Consider the following 20,725-nt stretch of genomic DNA (forward strand, 5'->3'; position numbering starts at 1 on the left):
TTTTTTTCTTTAAACAATGGCTTTTTTTCTGGCCACTCTTCTGTAAAGCCCAGCTCTGTGGAGTGTATGGCTTAAAGTGGTCCTATGGACAGATACTCAAATCTCCGCTGTGGAGTTTTGCAGATCCTTCAGGGTTGTCTTTGGTCTCTTTGTTGTCTCTCTGATTAATACCCTCCTTGCCTGGTCCGTGAGCTTTGGCAGGTTTGTTGTGGTGCCATATTCTTTCCGTTTTTTAATAATGGATTTAATGGTGCTTCGTGGGATCAAAAGTTAACAATATTTTTTTTATAACCCAACCCTGACCTGTACTTCTCCACAACTTTGTCCCTGACCTGGTTGGAGAGCTCCTTGGTCTTCATGGTGCCACTTGCTAGGTGGTGCCCCTTGCTTAGTGGTGTTGCAGATTCTGGGGCCTTTCAGAACAGGTGTATATATGCACTGAGATCATGTCACAGATCATGTGACACAGATTGCACACAGGTGGACTTTATTTAACTAATGATATGACTTCTGAAGGTAATTGTTTGCACCAGGTCTTATTTGGGGGCTTCATAGCAAAGGGGGTGAATACATATGCACGCACCACCGTTTATTTTTTTTATTTTTTTTGACACAAGTAATTTTTTTCATTTCACTTCACCAATTTGGACTATTTTGTGTATGTCTGTTACATGAAATCCAAATAAAAATACATTTAAATTCCAGGTTGTCAGGCAACAAAATATGAAAAGCGCCAAGGGGGATGAATACTTTTGCAAGGCATTATAGTGTGTATAGTGCGTATGTGATCGTGTGTGTGTGTGTGTGTGTGTGTGTGTATGCATGTGTCTGTGCCAATGTTTGTTGCTTCACAGTCCCTGCTGTTCTATAAGATGTTTTTTAAATCAAATTTTACTGCTTGTGTCAGTTACTTGATGTGGAATAGAGTTCCATGTAGTCATGGCACTATGTTGTACTGTGTGCCTCTCATAGTCTGTTCTGGACATGGGGACTGTGAAGAGACCTCTTGTGGCATGTCTTGTGGGGTTTGCATGGGTGTCCGTGCTGTGTGCCAGTAGTTTAGACAGACAGCTCGGTGCATTCATTCAATGTCAATACCTATCATAAATAAAAGTAGTGATGACGTCAATCTCTCCTCCACTTTCTGCCAGGGGAGATTGACATGCATATTATTAATATTATCTCTCTATGTACATCCAAGGGCCAGCTATGCTGCCCTGTTCTGAGCGAATTGCAATTTTCCTAATTCCTTTTTTTGTGGCACTTGACCACACAACTGAACAGTAGTCAAGGTGCAATTAGGGCCTGTAGGACCTGCCTTGTTGATAGTGTTGTTCAGAAGGCAGAGCATTGCTTTATTATAGACAGACTTCTCCCCAACGGCAGCTACTACTGCATCAATATGTTTTGACCTTGACAGTTTACAATCTAGGGTTACTCCAAGAAATTTAGTCATCTCAACTTGCTCAATTTCCACATTATTTATTACAAGATTTAGTTGAGGTTTAGGGTTTAGTGAGTGTTTTGTTCCAAATACAATGCTTTAAGTTTTAGAAATATTTAGGGCTAACTTATTCCTTGCCACCCACTCTGAAACTAACTGCAGCTCTTTGTTGAGTGTTGCAGTCATTTCAGTCGCTGTAGTAGCTGACGTGTATAGTGTTGAGTCGTCTGCATACATAGACACTCTGGCTTTACTCAAAGTCAGTGGCATGTCGTTTGTAAAAAATTTAAAAAGCAAGGGGCCTAAACAGCTACCCTGGGGAATTCCTGATTCAAACTGGATTATATTTCAGAGGCTTTCATTAAAGAACACCCTTTGTGTTCTGTTAGATTAGTAACTCTTTATCCACATTATAGCAGGTGGTGTAAAGCCATAACACATACGTTTTTCCAGCAGCAGACTATGATCGATAATGTCAAAAGTTGCATTGAAGTCGAAAAAGACAGTCCCTACAATCTTTTTATCATCAATTTCTCTCAGCCAATCATCAGTCATTTGGGTAAGTGCTGTGCTTGTTGAGTGTCCTTCCCTGTAAGCATGCTGAAATTCTGTTTACTAAGGGTTGGTAACAGGTTGATTGGTCGGCTATTTGAGCCAGTAAAGGGGGCTTTATTATTATTGGGTAGCGGAATGACTTTAGCTTCCCTCCAGGCCTGAGGGCACACGCTCTCTAGTAGGCTTAAATTGAAGATGTGGCAAATAGGAGTGGCAATATTGTCTGCTATTATCCTCAGTAATTTTCCATCCAGATTGTCAGACCATGGTGGCTTGTCATTGTTGGTAGACAACAATCATTTTTTAATCTCTTCCACACTGACTTTACGTAATTCAAAAGTAAAATTCTTGTCTTTCATAATTTGGTCCGGTATACTTGGATGTGTAGTGTCAGCGTTTGTTGTTGGCATGTCATTTCTAATTTTGCTTACAGTTGAAGTCGGAAGTTTACATAAACCTTAGCCAAATACATTTAAACTCAGTTTTTCACAATTCCCGACATTTAATCCTAGTAAAAATTCCCTGTCTTAGGTCAGTTAGGATCAGCACTTTATTTTAAGAATATGAAATGTCAGAATAATAGTAGAAAGAATGATTTATTTCAGCTTTTATTTCTTTCATCACATTCCCAGTGGGTTAGAAGTTTACATACACTCAATTAGTATTTGGTACCATTGCCTTTAAATTGTTTAACTTGGGTCAAATGTTTTGGGTAGCCTTCCACAAGCTTCCCACAATAATTTTGGGTAAATTTTGGCCCATTCCTCCTGACAGAGCTGGTGTAACGGAGTCAGGTTTGTAGGCCTTCTTGCTCACACATGCTTTTTCAGTTCTGCCCACACATTTTCTATGGGATTGAGGTCAGGGATTTGTGATGGCCACTCCAATACCTTGACTTTGTTGTCCTTAAGCCATTTTGCCACAACTTTGGAAGTATGCTTGGGGTCATTGTCCATTTGGAAGATCCATTTGCGACCAAGCTTTAACTTCCTGGCTGATGTCTTGAGATGTTGCTTCAATATATCCACATACTTTTTTTCCTCATGATGCCATCTGTTTTGTGAAGTGCACCTGTAATGGTCGTCATATGTAATGGACCAAGGCGCAGCGGGTTGAGTGCTCATTTTAACGTTTATTAGAACACTGAAAAAACAAAACAAGAAAACGAACGAACGAAGAGTAATGCAGGCTACACACAGCTATGCAAAAACAACTTCCCACAAAACCCATTACAAAAACACCCCTCTATATAGGACCTTCAATCAGAGGCAACGAAAAACAGCTGCCTCCAATTGAAGGTCAAACCAATAACCCTAAACATAGAACTAGAAAGACTAGACCAGAACATAGAAATATACTAACAGAGAACATAACCAAAAACCCCGGAACACTCTAAACAAACACCCCTCTACATAAACACATAGCCCAACAAACCCCGAAACACTCTAAACAAATACCCCCTGCCACGTCCTGACCAAACTACAATAACAAATAACCCCTTTTACTGGTCAGGACGTGACAGCACCAGACAATCCTGCAGCAAAACACCCCCACAACATGATGCTGCCATCCCCGTGCTTCACGGTTGGGATGGTGTCTTCGGGTTGCAAGCTTCCCCCTTTTTCCTCCAAACATTACGATGGTCAATATGGACTAACAGGTCTATTTTTGTTTCATCAAACCAGAGGACATTTCTCCAAAAAGTACGATCTTTGTCCTCATCTGCAGTTGCGAACTGTAGTCTGGCTTTTTTATGGCGGTTTTAGAGCAGTGGCTTCTTCCTTGCTGAGCAGCCTTTCAGGTTATGTCGATATAGGACTCGTTTTACAGTGGATATAGCTACTTTTGTACCTGTTTCCTCTAGCATCTTTACAAGGTCCTTTGCTGTTGTTCTGGGATTGAGTTGCAGTTTTCGAGGCAAAGTACGTTCATCTCTAGGAGACAGAACGCGTCTCCTTTCTGAGCGGTATGACGGCTGCATGGTCCCATGGTGTTTATACTTGCGTACTATTGTTTGTACAGATGAACGTGGTACCTTCAGGCGTTTTCAAATTGCTCCCAAGGATGAACCAGACTTGTGGAGGTCTACAATTTTTTTTCTGAGGTCTTGGCTGATTTCTTTGGATTTTCCCATGATGTCAAGCAAATAGGCAATGAGTTTGAAGGTAGGCTTTGAAATACATCCACGGGGACACCTCCAATTGACTCAAATGATGTCAATTAACCTATCAGAAGCTTCTAAAGCCATGACATCTTTTCAGGAATTTTCCAAGCTGTTTAAAGGCGCAGTCAACTCATTGTATGTAAACTTCTGGCCCACTGGAATTGTGATACAGTGAATTATAAGTGAAATAATCTGTCTGTAAACAATTGTTGGAAAAATGACTTGTGTCATGCACAAAGTAGATGTCCTAACCGACTTGCCAAAACTATAGTTTGTTAACAAGACATTTGTGGAGTGGTTGAAAAACAAGTTTTAATGACTCCAACCTAAGTGTATGTAAACTTCCGACTTCAACTGTATCTTGCAAAGGAAAAAATATTCTTAGGCCATTCCTACATACAAAATCTTTCCAGATCCTTGATATCCTTCGCCTGTGCCTTTGGACTGCCCTCTTCAATTAAAATCATAGGTTTTCAGTGGTGTTTCATTCCGGAGAATGTTGATTTTGTTGTCAATTAAGCATTTCTTTGTGGATTTTGATGTCTGCTTGGGGTTATTGCCTTGCTGTAAGATTCACTTGCAGCCTCCTGGCAAAGGAAAACAGCCTTTTGGCTAAAATGTCCTGGTATAGTTCATGATGTCATTGACCTTAACTTAACATGGGCCCCAGGACATGTGGAAGCAAAATAGCCCCATAACATCAAAGATCCACCACAATATTTTACAGTAGGGATGACGTATTTTCTGCATATATGTTTTTTTATTTTTATATATTTAAAAAAAATATATTTCCTTTATTAGCCTCCAACTCTACCACCCCTCCCCCAATTGGAGCAAACTAGTGAACAACAACACTTAGGCCTGTACTTCCAGCTTATACGTACTATATACATTTTATGGACACAGTCTATTTTACAATAGTTCTATTTTGTTTGTTTTAGTCCTGGCCTTCCTCTACCCTCAACCTATTTCTGATGTCCATCCGGTTTGACTTCTATTTGCCAAATCTTTTCAACTGTGCTCTTTCAAAAAAGTTGGGAGGTACCAAAACAAATGATCTAATGATTCTGCCTCTTCACAGCAAAATATGCAGAGCTGGGAAGGCTGTATCCTCCATATAAATACAATTATATTGGTTACAAGAATTTTGTATAATGTAAATTGAAAAAAAAAAAGTATTGAATCCGTCGCCATTTTGCGTATCAGTTCATAAACCATGTGGCATGGAATCTGTACGTCAAAAATATCTTCCCAACTATTTTGCAATCTATATAGCACGGCTGTCAATTTTTTGGTCCTCAAATGAAACCGGTATACATTTTTATTTATCACAATTTTCTTTAACCAATTATGGTCTTTAATGCAGGGCCGACAACCAGTTCCTTACTTTTTCCCCCTTCCATTTTCCTCTTCCATTTTTGCAGCAATGCTGCAATTAGTTGGTTGTAATTTCAGGTAGAGCAGACATTTCCATATGTTTTTGTTAGCTGTATATGTGTCCTTCTTTCGATGCAAAACCCACCACCAACAAATATAAACACCTGGAGTTTGCTAAACGGCATAGGCACTTGGATTGGTGGTCTTTGGCCATGCACACCAGTGGTGGGTTTTCAAATCATATGTTATTTGTCGCATGCTTTCGTAAACAACAGGTGTAGACTAACAGTGAAATTCTTACTTACAGGTCCTTTTCCAACAATGCAGAGTTAAAGATAAAGATACATTTTTTTATAAAATAGAAATAGTGAATAAATGTGTGTGTGTGTGTGTGTGTGTGTGTGTGTGTGTGTGTGTGTGTGTGTGTGTGTGTGTGTGTGTGTGTGTGTGTGTGTGTGTGTGTGTGTGTGTGTGTGTGTGTGTTGGGGCGTCAGTGTAATTATGTGTGTGTGTTTGGGTAGAGTTCAATGTGTGTGCATAGAGTCAGTGCACAACACAAGAGTTCGTGCTTGTTCAGCAGTCTTATGGGTTGGGGGTAGAAGCTGTTCAGGGTCCTGTTGGTTCTAGACTTGGTGCACTGGTAATGCTTGCTGTACGGTAGCAAGAGAACAGTCTATGACTTGGCTGGAGTTTTTGAAAATTTTTAGGGCCGTCCTCTGACACCACCTGGCATAGAGGTCCTGAATGGCAGGGAGCTCGGCTCTAGTGATGTACTGGGCCGAACTCACTATCCTCTGTAGCGCCTTGTGGTCGGGTGCCTTGCAATTGCCGTACCAAATGGTGATGCAGCCAGTCAAGATGCTCTCAATGGTGCAGCTGTAGAACTGTTTAAGGGCATCTCTTTGGCTTGTTGGGCATCCTCTCATACTGTTATGAGGTTTTACTGGCTAGACGTCACTGCACCTTCATTGGCGCATACTGTCCTCAGTGTCGGGACCTCTGAGGGTTGATACGTTGAGACTACCTGGCATCGGAGCGCATGTTTGCAATACAGGAGTTGCCCATATCCCACATGTGAGACATCAAAACAAATCATTGAAAGAGAACTCAAGGTTACTTGCGTAACCCAGGTTGTCTGATATCATGAGTAAGACATCTCACTGCATTCCCTTACTCGCAAGAGTGTGAGGAAGTCAGTATGCTCAAGAATGACCAGAGGGCGGGCGAGTGGCTCCTTATAATGGGGGAAGGAGCTCAGTTCCTTTCCACTCGACCTATCTGACCAACAGATGTGTAATAAGTTCTTCGAGCTTCTGAGATTCTGGTGAATACCATATGTGAGATATTTCACTCTTAATATCAGAGAACCTGGGTTACGCAAGTAACCTTACATTTCAACACCCACTGTCATATCCATTCATCTCTTCCAACCCCATAGACCCCCCTTTTCCCACCCATTGCCATTCCATCTCCTCGGTTGTCATAGTTACAAACCACTCCCCCACGGCTGTACTGGTGAGAGTGTTCTTACATCGTAGGGTCGAAGAGGGAATTGAAACCTCTCTGGCCTTTCAGCTGTGAACAGCAACGGTGGTGAAGTCCCTCAAACAAACTGTAGAGTAGAAAATAAAACTTAACTTTGCCACCACCAGACCCCTAAGGACCCATCTCTTATCAACAAAGACCTAGGGAGAGAGGACTCTTATTGTGTAGAGCTCAGCTCCACCTGATAAAGTACAAAGGCCTGACTTGATCTGAATTTTACTGACAAGCATTCATTGGTTTGGAAATGTGTGCGCCCAAATCAAAACATACATGATAAAATAGTAGTGATCAAGTCTGATTGCATTGGCACAAAACTGATTCGCAAGCTGATTTCCTCCCTGTGCCTTCTATACAAAGTTTAATGTCAAGGCCTTTCAAAACTGTTAACTTAAATGAAAATGAATTAATGTATTTTCTGCAAGCATTTAAAAGAAGTCAAGTGTATTTTCTAATGTGCACACTTCTGGTGCTTTGCTGTGGTGCAGGCAGCCCTCCCCCACTTCCTCCATCTCTCTCTGAGCTGAGCTGTGGGTTGCTTAGACATGAAAATATCTCGCTATGAAGCCAGCAAGAACAATGTGGGTAACAAGTCGTTTTAGATATACCATAGTGAGCCTTTCTATAAAGGAGGTCAGGGCAAAGGGGAGGAGCTATGTTATGCTACTTTATAGCATAATCCAATCCATATAGTTTAATCTTACCTATGAGAATGCCTATATACAGTATAAACATATGTATATACTGCAAATACAGTATTTCCTGTTTCCAAGAAAAGGAAAAAGAAAGCTACTGAGAGTGACATACAGTATGTGTGAAGACTACAGTGCAGGAGTAGGCCTCACACAGGAAATAACATGTGTTTTTTTCCAACAGGTACTTCCTGAAATAGTATTATCAGACAGTTGCACAATACCAATGCAGGTAAAGTCACTGAGCAATGAATTAAAATAAATAATGCCATGTAGTGTGCTGGGGTATGTTGAGTTATTCTTTACATTTAGCATCACTACGTCAAGGGAAATATAGTATTCTTTCTAACAAATATGTATATCTACATATATTTCAGGATGTTGTGTATCCCTTGAAATAATCTGAATTAATGTAAACATAACAGTTTTGAAAACATAGGTTGTTCTGGCACAACTTACCCTGGGTATGGGGTAAATAGAGCATAGGAACAGGGTAAGTTGAGCCGCCTTTCTGCATTTAAGGCTACTAAGCCCATGAAACTGTCCTGTGAGATTATTGATATGTTTAGCAAGCTCCGACTCCATGTCATGAGAAAAGAGCGTGTGTGCCTCTATCTAGCCTCTCTTTCCAAACGGTACATGTTTGGTTTATTTTTTGTCATTGTACCTCTTCAGTGTCAATCGATCAATGTTTTCATCCCTTGCTGCTGCTTGAATGGACTTCTTCCCTCCTCTCACTTCCTTGGCTGCTCTTTCAAGAACCTCAAAGGGGGCAAGACCCCTGCTTGTTTGACATTTGTATACACAGGGCATGATTGTGTCTGCTCTGTAACAATAAAAATGCACTATCTTGAGTTCATCTGCATGACAAATTGCAAAAATACTATACATTTTATGCATAAAATTGACAATGTAATCATCATTTGTATGGGGTATAATGAGCCATTGGCCCAACTTGCCCCTGGCCAAACAGCACAATTTCCCCCAGAGTAACCATTTTTACTGTATTAGCCCACACAGCTACGAAGATGCACTTTCACGCAAGGTTTAGGATGTCATATTGTAGCTTACAGAGACCATAACAGATGTATGAAACAGTCTTTAAATGATCTACTTTGCTTCAGATACAAGCATCAGGAAAACTTTAACACAATAAATTCATTTGACTTTGTGAAAATCTTGCTTACCACTTTTTCCATGTGTTTTTTTCCTTCACAGACTGCATGAAATTATGACCTCTTCCTAAATATTTGGTCACATGATTAATTCTGTGTAGAGTTTTCTAGAAACAAGGGGGGGCTCAACTAACCCTTTGGCACGACTTATCCAACCTCCACTGGTAAAACCAATACACTTTTTCACCTGACTGATCTCATCTGATATTCTTGTAACTATAACTAAGTTATTTAAAATGAACTAATGTGATATTTCTGAAGAGACATATGCACACACTCATCATGAACACTATCGTAGTTTATCTCTCTCTTCCAATTGATTCTCATCATTGAAAGTTTTCGGTTTCTCTTTTCAATTTTGCAACTGTGTTATTGACAATATAAAGCAGTCTAGATTACAGATGAGAGCATGGTTTCAAAAGCCAATGGAAGAGAGAAAGAAGGAGATAAGAGGGGATTACCGTGGTTTTACACAAAAAGGAACATGAGGTTGTAAAATTATTGGGGTGATAGTAGATGGGATTAGGGGGCTAAAGTCCTGAGAGGGCCCTCAGTTTCCTAGTTGGTATATCAGTACGTTTACTTCATAAATTGTGTTTATGCACTAAAACCGTCTATTGACATGTATTGGCTCATTGACTTCCCTCCTTTGGCCTAATTTCCTACCAAGAAAGATGATCGAAGAAAGTTCTGAGGATAAAGTTGGATATGGGGCTGTGAGAGAATAGGTCTTAAATAACCAGGGTGGATTCTGGATTCAAAATGGTGTGATTTCAAAATCAACTAACACATGTAGAGTAGAGGATTATGTGTCTGTTGTGTGTTTCTTCGTATGCCTGATAGGCATTGTAAACTGCATCTGCAAGAGAGAAAGAGAGACGGAAGGAGAAAGAGCGAGACGGAAGGAGAAGGAGAGAACGCCTGTGACTGTTAGACCTCTTCCTGTGGTTTGTACCACGTGGGCGGAGAGGTTTAAAAAGGAGACAACTTCTTCTTCTTCATCCACTTCTTCCAGGGAGGGGAGAAGACACCGGGCACCTAGACCGCTGGACAAGCTCTTCACTTTTTGTAGAGACAAAGGAGTCTTCACTCAGGTACAGTATGAACATATTGTATTAGGTAAAAAATTATGTTATTTCGTGATGAGATGGAATAGAAATTGTCAAATTTAGGTAAGGAGAGATCATTCTAATGGGGGCCATTGTTACTAGTCCATTCACTCTCTACGACGCTAAAATGTCTGGATGTGTACAGCTGATCAATGTGTGGGGAAAAAATGTATATAGTAATAGTGTGAAATCTTCATTCATTCATTTAAAAAGAAGAAACCATACCAAATGTTCACTGTAAAACAGGAATGGGGATAAATTCGGGACATTTTGGAGTTTTGCATTGTCTTTAGATTTCAAGTGAATAGAAAGAAGTTTACTATAACCAACAATCATATTTGCTGTAACATTGTTAGGAGAATAATTTTTACATCACCTGTCTTCAGAGGAGAAAAAAGCGCACTCACGTAAGACAAAATGGCTTCCACCAGATAATGCCTCAATAGACTGATCTTAGCTGAGTACAATGGCGTTGTTATGTTGTCTGAACAGAACAATGCCATTGTACTGATCTAAGTTAGAGAAACTGACTCTGGGCACAGTTTGAGGGAAGGGGAGGTGTTGTCTTTTCCCCTTCATTTCTACTGCCTTTGATCAATGCTAAATCTCTTCGGCATTAAGAACCTGTGCATTTTATTCTCTCTCAAATATGTGAAACTAACTACATCATTCCTCATAACTATACAATTGTACATGACCATTACTCTATAGGAAGCTCTATATCAGTATTTTTTTTAAATCTATGACGCTTGTATGTTTCTGTAATTGAAATCTAAATATTTTATTTTATGACGTGTCTATGGCTGTAAGTTGTTACAGTATGTCTGATATTTGTTTCAAACATTGTTCCCCCCTGCTGCTGTTTTGGTTGGACCAGGTCTCTCTTGAAAAATGTAGTTTATCTCAATGAGAGTAACCTGGATAAATAAATTGGCACCAGTGTTGAGGCAGGTGCAGGAGAAGAAACGAAAGAAGCGGGAAAGGAAGACATTGGAGGAAGTACAGTGCAGTCATCCATAAAGTAGAAAGCACTACTAAACTCCTCACCACAGTGTAGTGTTTCCTACTTTATGGATGAGTGTACTGTTGGCTACGGTGACAAAGACATAGCAACCAAAATGGCGCCTGAAGAGAGAGACTGTTCACATACAGGAAATTAGAAAAAGAGGAACCCGCTTTTTTTCACATAGTGGTGGTGTGCACAACTCAGAGTGTCACCCCCTACAGTTCACATGGGCTGTGCACCCACCCAACACTGAACAAAGCTGGAAATACCTCATGCTTCTCCTTAAAAAAATGTGAGGCTCTGAATGCGTTTCATATTACAATTCTGAACATTAAATGTTTTAAATTTCTCAAACTGTATAAATAGACTAATTTCCATTGAACTGTAAATGGTCTGGTCCTTTAAAGAGGTCTTATCATTCTATGCTTTAGAAATGTATGATGCATATAGATAAGTCTGTATTGGTAAGGGAATTGCAAAATTTGTGCTCAATAAAGAATGAAATAAAATGTGATATTTTTGGTATTTTCTATAACTCTACTTTCATTTGCATTTTTAACACCAAGTCAAAATCAAAATTCACATAATAATCCACAGCACAACTGCTTTTTATGTGAAAATATACTTTATTCCTGTAAAAAGATCCATATTGAAAGAAATCGCCACCATTTCAAGTCAACAAGTCCTCTGTGCACTACTTCTGAGTTATTGTTCCTCAATCAACAACACTGCCTCCACATGCAAAAAGACATCTGAAAAACATTATTAACAAAATCAAAACAAAAACATATTTACAGGTGAGCTTTTCCAAAATGGGTAATACAAACCTTAAGATACAAAAGGTAAATCTTCCCCTTGTTTTCAAAAGAAAGCATACATACAGGTCAGGAAAGACAAAAAAAGTTCCATTCTCTGTTTGAAAATATGATCATACCTTATAGTCCAAAGCCCCATAGTGCCTCACTTACAGTAACATACAGCTAGCTGTAAATTATAATACACATACACACATAGACTCCTGAAATTCCATAATACTCCACACTTGGCTTCCACTGCATCAATAATCAATCAGATGACTAAAATATTGCAAACATAACGCCAAGTAACGTTAGACCTATACAGAAATATGACAATAATAAATAAGGCCAAATATGGGTATAACATCATTATTATGCATGCAATCAATAAAGTAGTGTAAACAACATATTAAGACTAAACAGGTCTTGTAAGGCTAAATATTATATCAACTATATCAAAATGCTTGCTAAGGGTTAAGGTCCTATTTAGATAGCAGAGCAGGGTAGATGTAGCCTATGTGGAGACATGGGCAGTAGTAGTACGCTCCTAAAGCTTGCAATAACAATGAATGCTACTTGCTTTCTGACTACAGATTAGAGCAGGTAGGTAGGGGAACATTGGTCCATTAAAGGCTGTGAAGGAATACAAATATCCACTGTAAATGTTCAGCCACTTTAAAGTACAACCCGACATGTACAGTACAGTACTGACACCTTATCATCTCTGCTTTCTTACCAGGATTATTCAAGGCCAGCTTAAAAGTGGCGCAACCGATGTTTCCTCATTTTCTGCTATTCGTTATTGTCCCTTTTAATTTGTAACACTGATAGAACTATACAATTAAAATTATAAATAAATAAAACTCAAAACATTCATAACATCAAAGAAACCAGATTTGCCTCCTCCAACGTCTGGAGTCAGGTGTCGCCAAGCAATGTTCAGAATGTTGCAGATAAAACTGTGGCCTATAGAACAGACATGCCTCACATAGGCTGTTATTAGGTATAACATACATCTGTTCTATGCGGTATATTTCTAGCTATTTCACCCCAATGAACACACCCCTGGTGTTTCATGCTTGGTATCTACTCGTTATAGTAACGGATAAAGCACCTAATGTTTTGGCAAGAATCTCCCTCTACGGTTCAACAGACACATTTTAGTGAGCCGAGGTGGCTCAACCGAGCAGAGCTGAGTGACTAAAACTAGTTGAACCTGAGAAATTATTAACATTTAACACCAGCCCTGTATTCAACCCAACAAACAAATAAAACCAACTTATTACATTTACTAACTTCGCCTGTCATTTGGACACCTTCAGAAAACTATTACTGCATATTATACTGGATGGAGCAGCTGGATCAAACAATGCAGTTACAGTGCATGAGTCGGGTTGTTAACCATGGTAGAATAAAATAAACACTTCCAAATGTTTTAGTGTTCATTGTCCTTACAACACTCCTAAAATGGAGGAAAATAAACATCTAAATCGAAAGAATAAGGACAGACTCAAGACAGACCCTGGACTAAGACACTATACTATGACAGTACAGTGACAGGAAATTACCCCATACACGCCCAGACATGCACACACACACACACACACACACACACACACACACACACACACACACACACACACACACACACACACACACACACACACACACACACACACACACACACACACATGAGTATGAGGTCTGTGCGCCAACATTAGACAGAAAGGCATAGATAGGTTTCAGTCTCGCCACCGTCAGTCTCGCTTTGTCTACACACTTCAGGAGGCCATAAGACCCATCGTTCCTCACACTAAAAACACAATTTACCAAACATACTCAACTTCAACACAAAGATCTAAAATAAATTACTTTATGGTTGTCAATCGTAATGAAATGGACGGAGTTGTTGTTAAAGGGACAACTTCCATTCAGCTATACTGTAGTGAGCTCATAATGAGTGAAAGTGTACAATTAGCGTTAAAAAGAATCCTAGTTAGTTACAATACTTTTGATATGAGACAGAGAGGGACTCACTGACCAAACTGATGTTTAAAATACATCTATGTAGAATAGATTCCAGATCGATCTGAAAAGTGACGGATGAGAAACAACAGCCAACAGATAAAGAGATGCTCTCTTCCATCCTCAGTTTAACTGACAGAGTTGGACCACGGACAGAGTTGGACCACAGACAGAGTTGGACCACGGATAGAGTTGGACCATAGAAAAGCTAACGATGGGGAGTCTAGAGTCTAGAGCAGCATTTGAACGTCACCTCTGCATCTGTATCTGATCAACTCAAAGCAAATCCAATCCTTCCAGAGATTACTTCCAGATTAACATCAAGTACAAACCCTCACAGAGTGGAGTGGACTACTAATGGTTAACACGTATTAGGTAATTGGTGGGTATTTAGAGGCAGCCTGTAAGCACAGCACAGGTTAGGAGTTTAAATAGTTCAACATGCTCATTAGCATGCTGTCAGTGATGCTGCCATGTTTTATATATGACAATCTCTGCGTTTGAAATGGCACCCTATTCCCAAAGTAGTGCACAATAAAGGGAATAGGGTGCCATTTCGGATACAGACAAAATATTCTCCACATATAGAGCTCGCCAGCTTGTAGTCGTAAAAAAACGGAAATTAGTTACCTTTGGTTTGTTCAACCATTCCTATGCGGAAAATGAATGGGGAAAGAACAGGGTTTTGGGATACATAAACGCCGAAAATAAGGTCTGAGGTTAACACAAGCTTAGGAGAGCTTATACTTTCTGTTCTATGAGTTAATATCAGTCAGTTAACATAACCTTTATGAATTATGAAGCCTTTATGTGCTTTTTTTCCTAACATAAATGCTTCAAAGTTCTTAAAAAGTGACGTTAGCTGATGAAGATCATCTCATAAAAAACGTATTAGATCTCCTAAGCCTGTGTTTACCACAGATCCTATTTTCGACATTTATCCTAAAACCCTACAAAAATGTCATTTAAAAACAATAATCTCTTCATAGGCTTTGTCCTACGCACCATAGTGGAGTTAGTGCCTTAAACAAAAATCCATTGCTATTGATCGCTATTGATAGCTGGTTTAGTAGTATTATCAAGAAAGCCCATTGAAGCTGTATATTTAGCTGTATAATATCGGCCAAGGACAAGTTAGTGTATCTGTAGTTACAGAACACTCCAACTAAATTAACAAAGACTAAGACAACGAAGACTGATAACAAACATGTAAAAGTGCTTTCAATAAGGGGGGGGGGGTAAATGTCCCAAGTTTCAATCCTTCTTGCTGGATCCAAGCTTTTTGAAAAGCTTCTTCCCTTTGGAGAAGAAGCCTTTCTTTTTCTTGCCTGGTGGGGAGACATCCGTCTGGTCTGTTTGTGAGGGGTTTTCTGGTGGAACGTGGGGTGGAGAGGTGCTGATTCTGGGGGCGGCTTGTCTTGGGGCTGGGTTGGGGTAGTATGCGCCTGGGCCAGGGTCCATGGAGGAGGGGTCTATCATGGCTGCTGCTGCAGATGGATTCAGGTCTAGGTAGTGGAGGTGTGTGTAGACTGGGCCAGTCACCCCTGTCTGTAGGGGTGAATGTGGAACCTCCTCTGGTGTTGTCTGCTCCATGGAGGTGTTCGGGCTCACCTTGGGGAAGGAAACCATGCAAACAGAGTATAAGAAAAGAAAACTTTCTGATCATTTGTTTCTTTATTGTTATCAGTATTTTACTGAATCTGTCTATCCAAATAAAACTGTTAAGTAACATACTATCAACAACAATCCTACTAAGAGTCAGTAACGTACATTGTACATTAACTAACATCAACACGTAACAGAGAGAACATTTTACTCTCTAAAGCTAAACGTGTTAAAGATCAGGGAGTCTAAAAATAATCATGGAAGCCAAGGGCTACAGGAGAACGGTTGGGTAGGGAATGGATAAGCGGAGAATACCCAGTTGTTCAGAAATCTCAACCCATCAACACACCACCCTGGGCCTGATCTCATGAACATGGGGACCCAAAAGACAGGACACTACACATACTAGTACTGGTACGGTAGGAAGGATAATGATAAAGAGTAGCACAAGGTGGAGGGAGTAGGGTACACTAGTTACAAGCACTCTGCTGGGAGGGTGTTCCCGCCCCAGAGACACTTACGCTCAAGTCTTAAAGTGCACAGTTCGTTTTTGCTTCTGCAAAAGGCCATGCAGGAAACAGAAGGACAAAAGAAATGCAAAAACAGAACGGAAATTATAGAGACAACCAAAAAAAGACAAATGCATACAACGACTAAAAAAAGCATAGATATGAAAACAAAATGAAAAGGGAATATTTTGGAAAATGGTCGATAATAAGTGCATAGAAAGATCGGCAGTCTTCTGCAACATCAAATGCTGTGTGGGGGATCCACCTTCACAAAAGCAATTTCAATTTTTCATGCTTCTATTTGTGCTTTGAGAAGCAACGGGCTAGAAACGTTTTGGCAATTAGGCCATCATCAGTGTTTGGCCACAAAGCAGTTGGTGATGTACTGTACACATGTATCCACAGTGTCATAGGCGTAACCCGTACACAGACGCACCTGTAATTCTTTCCTGGGCTCTGCTAGAGGTGGAGGCTGAGGGTCAGGTGGTGGGGCTTTCCGAGGAGCCTCTGGGATAGCCTGCAGGAAGTTAGATGGGACCAGGCCTTTGTGTCCGTTCAGGTCGCCCTGGAAACACCCGCATACACATTAGACACCCACATCAATCAAAAAAGACAGTCTGCTAGCCTGTCTGTTCAGCAACTACAACTGTATTACTACTACAAGAACAACTAATGTTACTATTATCTAATCCAAAATCTTCCCTTGTCATTCAAATGGTCATGCCTTTAAAAGTGTTGAAACGGTATCAAAAAGAGAGTGCTTACAATCTTCTCAGCGTTTTTGTTTAAATGAGAGATAGCTGCATTGTTCTCTTTGGAAAAGGTGTATGCTTGTACACTTACATAGAAGAAGCCGTCATCGTCCATGTCACCAAACACATAAATGACGTCCCCGGCACTGAAGGTCAGCTCAGCCTGCAGAGGGTGATAGAGAAGACCAGATTCAACAGACGATGCATTATACATATATGCATCGTCCAACATATATCTCTGTTTTGATTTTCTTTTGAAGAAGTCTCTTTCCCATTGTCCGGCTGCTGCTGTGACTGAGTATTGAGTGAAAGGGATGAGTACTGTCCAATTATCCTCCCTGCCGTCTTGATCAAGCGCTGAAGCTTGATTTGGTCTTGCACTCGCATGTTTCCAAACATGCATTTCATACCAAAGGACAGTACACTCCGCATAACAGAGTTCTAGAACATTTGTAAGATATGGCGGTTGACATTAAAATGGTAAAGTTTGCGTAAAAAAAACATTCTCTGTTGCAATTTCTTCATCTTTTCAAAAGCACAGTCATTGTGGTCACTCTATCGACTGATTCCCCATTGATCTTCGTAGGGGGTAGTGGAGTTTTTTCCTTCTGATTTAGTTTTTTTAACATTTATTTCAAGAAAGCGTACCATTGGATGAATTCTGCCATTTCCCTGTCAAAACCTTGAAGAGAGGCTTGGTCTGGGTAGAGAAAACCCGTAACAGCGGTGTCATCTGCAAATTTAAAGTATTTGTGACCCGATTTAGGAAACGACTTCACAGGAGGGCTGTTTGAATGTAATTTATATTTATTTTATTTATTTTTCATTGGCATAAATGCCTTCTCGAACATGTTTACTTTCATGTGCCTTAATATCAAACTTGTATGCCATCTGTAAATACGAATAAAATTGTTAAATTACGAGCCTAGTTGGTTTAGCCACAGAAAAAGCGAGCAACATTCCTACTAGCCATGATTGGCTGAGATAATGAGTGGGCTGGACATGCAGAGAGATGTGTTTGGATTGGTCTGCCATATAGCATGCGTCTGTCTATTGGAGCTGGTCAGTATGTCTAGGTAATCGTGTCAGACGCTGCTTTTTAAAAAAATGTAGCGCGTAGTAAAATGCATAAACCTATTGTCAAGTTAAAGTGTACTGTTAGCTAGCTAACATTATGTGTATGCTCTCCACTTTCTGGAGGACCGAGTTTTGAAATCAGTGGAATTCAAGTATGATAGCTAAGGAGATGGAGAACACACCAGTCTGGATTACATTGTCAAACGAAGGGCAACCAGGCATGGAATCAGACAGGAGACGCTTCCAACCATGATGTATACTGGTAAGATTTTCAGATATTACACATTTCTAATTTTGACAGAAAGTGGTTTCATTTCAAGTGTACTGTTAGCTAGCTAATTTTAGCTGGCTGGGTCGCTAGCTAACGTTGTGTATGATCTTACTCTTCGTATCTCAGACACATTTGCTTGACTAGTTAAAGTCATAGAACCTGGTTGGTTAGCTACCTGCAGATTCATGCAGGGTAGTAACATCATGATTTGTGATTATGGTCCATTGTTTAGCTAGCTACATGTCTTAGCAAAAGACTCCATGCAAGTATGCATTTCAATAGAATGTCACTGCAACTGTTGATAGACGAACTAGCTAGTAAATTCGCTCTAGCTATCTAACTTACTCCGATTTCAGACCACAGGTAAGATAGTCTAGCTAGCTACATTTTCAGATATTACACGTTTCAGATTTTGACAGAAAGTGGTATCATTTCAAGTGTACTGTTAGCTAGTTAACAATAGCTGGCTGGGTTGCTAGCTAACATTATGTGTATGCTCTTATTCTTCGTATCTCAGACAAATTTGCTTGACTAGTTATAGCCATAGAACCTGTTTGGTTAGCCACCTGCAGATTCATGCAGGGCAGTAATGTCATGAGTTGTGATTATGGTCCATTGTTTAGCTAGCTAGCTACATGTCTTATCCAAAGACTCCACTCTAATTTTTACAAAGTATTTTCATTTCAAGTTAGCGTACTGTTAGCTAGCTAGCTAACATTATGTCTTGCGCTGGTATTAATTGTTTACCTAGCTAGCTATCTAGCAACATTTCTTAACAAAAGACTCTCGTCTTAGTGTGCCAGAGCACAGAATAACTGATACATTTTCGAATGCTCAACACCTGTTGAATATGTCCGGTGTCAGTAAACATCGGCAATAAAGCGTAATTAAATTGTTGCCAGCAGCACCGTTACAGTCACCAATGCTCTGGATAACATGAAATCTGCTTAACCAAATGGTCAGAGTGGGGTGTTCTCTCATTATGTGTCTGGAAGTAGCTAGCCAATGTTAGCCAGTTAGCTTGGGTGCTTGACTGTCATTGTGAGGTCATAGCTTTCGGAACAACACTACTTATTGGCCAGAGTGTCCAGTGTGCGCTCTGAATTTACGAATGGACAATCTGACAGCACAGTTGCAGTCACCAACGTTCTGGATAACATAACAGCTTAACCAGCTCTGCTAGGGCAAGTAATGTTCAGTGAGCTGTTCTCGCTCTCTTAGATGTCTGGAAGTAGCTGGCAAGTTAGTACAGCACGCATGGATCAACCCTTAAAGAGATGGGTGGGGCTAAGGCTTAAGAGGGTGTGAACAATGCTGAATGGGTGTAGACAAAAAATGGCTCTCCAATAGTAATACCAAAAGATTGAGACAGTTTTCCCAAACGTGAGTTTACAAGTTGATCAACTTTCAAAGCAGAATTACTTTCCCATTGCTTCCACAAATGCAGTGTATTATATACCATTTTGTAGCTCTGAGTTACTAATTTTATCCAATGTAAAAAAACAGAAATTCAAATGTTGCTACATAAGACCGAATCCAGGTGGTGAGTCACATTTGTGGGCTGAGTTAGAGGCTTGACAATCATTTGTGTACAGTGTGTACAGTATTGGTGAAAGTACGCAACCTCGAGGGGCTTCTGCATTAACCATTCTAGATGTAGAGATGGCGGAGTTTAACTTCACTTGTTGAGTACAGTTCACAAGGAAACTATTAATCCACTTGATCAGTAGAGAGTTGACACCCAAATCCACCAGTAGGTGTGGTTGGATGGTGTTAAACGCGCAACTGAAGTCAATGAATAACATTTTCTCTAGGCTATTTGCCTTTTCGTAATGTTTGTAGATATTGTTCAACATGACCAGTAACGCATCATCAACACCCCTGGAGACACGGTAGGCAAATTGTTTTGGATCTAATTGGGATGAGAGAGAGAATTTGTTTTTTCAAAAAATGTCATAGGTCAAGATGTCAAGGCTAAATCGTTATTTTCTTTTGGCATGTTGTTTTTAGCTACTGGGACAATCAGCAACTTCTTCTATAAGTCTGGAATTATCCCACTGTCCAGTGACAGCTGGAACAGCTTCTGGAACGGTAATGCGAGCTGGTCTGCGCATGCCTGAAGTGCCTTGTTGCTAACGCCGTCTCGACCATATGATTTTCGTGGGTTGACATGTTGAAAGTATTGCTTGACGTCATTCACAGAGATCTGTAAATCAACAGCTGGTATGCTGTCTACATTGTCAAAGGACACTTTCCTCTGCGATGTAAAATCATACGTCAAACCTATAATAGAAACTTTTCAAATCATTTGCAAAAGTAAGATCATTTGATGGTCATACAATGTTATTGGTTTGTAGCCTGTGATGGTTTGTAGCCCTTGCCAGGCTTTCCTACTGTTCTTGAAAAGGTTTTCTAATTTGTCTTTGTAGGCTGCCTTGCACTTCTTGATTTTGCTTTTGAGTTGCCTCTGAAGATTTTTCCTTTCCCCTTTACTGCCACCTGATTTAAACACTTGTTTTTTCTGATTGAGGAGCTCTTTTAATTCCAGAGTTACCCACGATGTATTATTGTGGAACATGTTGACTTTCTTTTTGTGAATAACGAGATCCTCACAGAAACGAATGT

At 40.1% G+C, this 20,725-nt stretch overlaps 1 protein-coding gene and 1 long non-coding RNA gene across 10 annotated transcripts in view; one reads left to right on the forward strand and one right to left on the reverse strand.

Moving 5' to 3' along the window:
• The first annotated feature begins 9,937 nt into the window (after positions 1-9,937).
• Positions 9,938-11,578, forward strand: LOC123726230 (uncharacterized). Its single transcript, XR_006758595.2, has 2 exons — positions 9,938-10,043; positions 10,936-11,578. It is a non-coding gene; the product is annotated as an uncharacterized LOC123726230 (long non-coding RNA).
• Positions 11,579-11,670: 92 nt separating this feature from the next.
• LOC106567401 (peripheral-type benzodiazepine receptor-associated protein 1) overlaps positions 11,671-20,725 on the reverse strand; it is a 196,810-nt gene continuing 187,755 nt past the window's right edge. For all 9 annotated transcript variants that reach the window (XM_014136586.3, XM_082960200.1, XM_014136590.3 and 6 more), the window contains 3 exons: positions 16,844-16,915; positions 16,437-16,565; positions 11,671-15,497 (listed from right to left, as the gene is read on the reverse strand). In XM_014136586.3, the coding sequence (XP_013992061.3) occupies positions 15,141-15,497; positions 16,437-16,565; positions 16,844-16,915 (558 nt within the window). In that variant the 3' untranslated portion in view covers positions 11,671-15,140. The remainder of the gene's footprint in view (positions 15,498-16,436; positions 16,566-16,843; positions 16,916-20,725) is intronic.

The sequence above is a fragment of the Salmo salar genome, chromosome 13 (assembly GCF_965601325.2).
Source record: "Salmo salar chromosome 13, fSalSal1, whole genome shotgun sequence".
Classification (NCBI taxonomy): domain Eukaryota; kingdom Metazoa; phylum Chordata; class Actinopteri; order Salmoniformes; family Salmonidae; genus Salmo; species Salmo salar.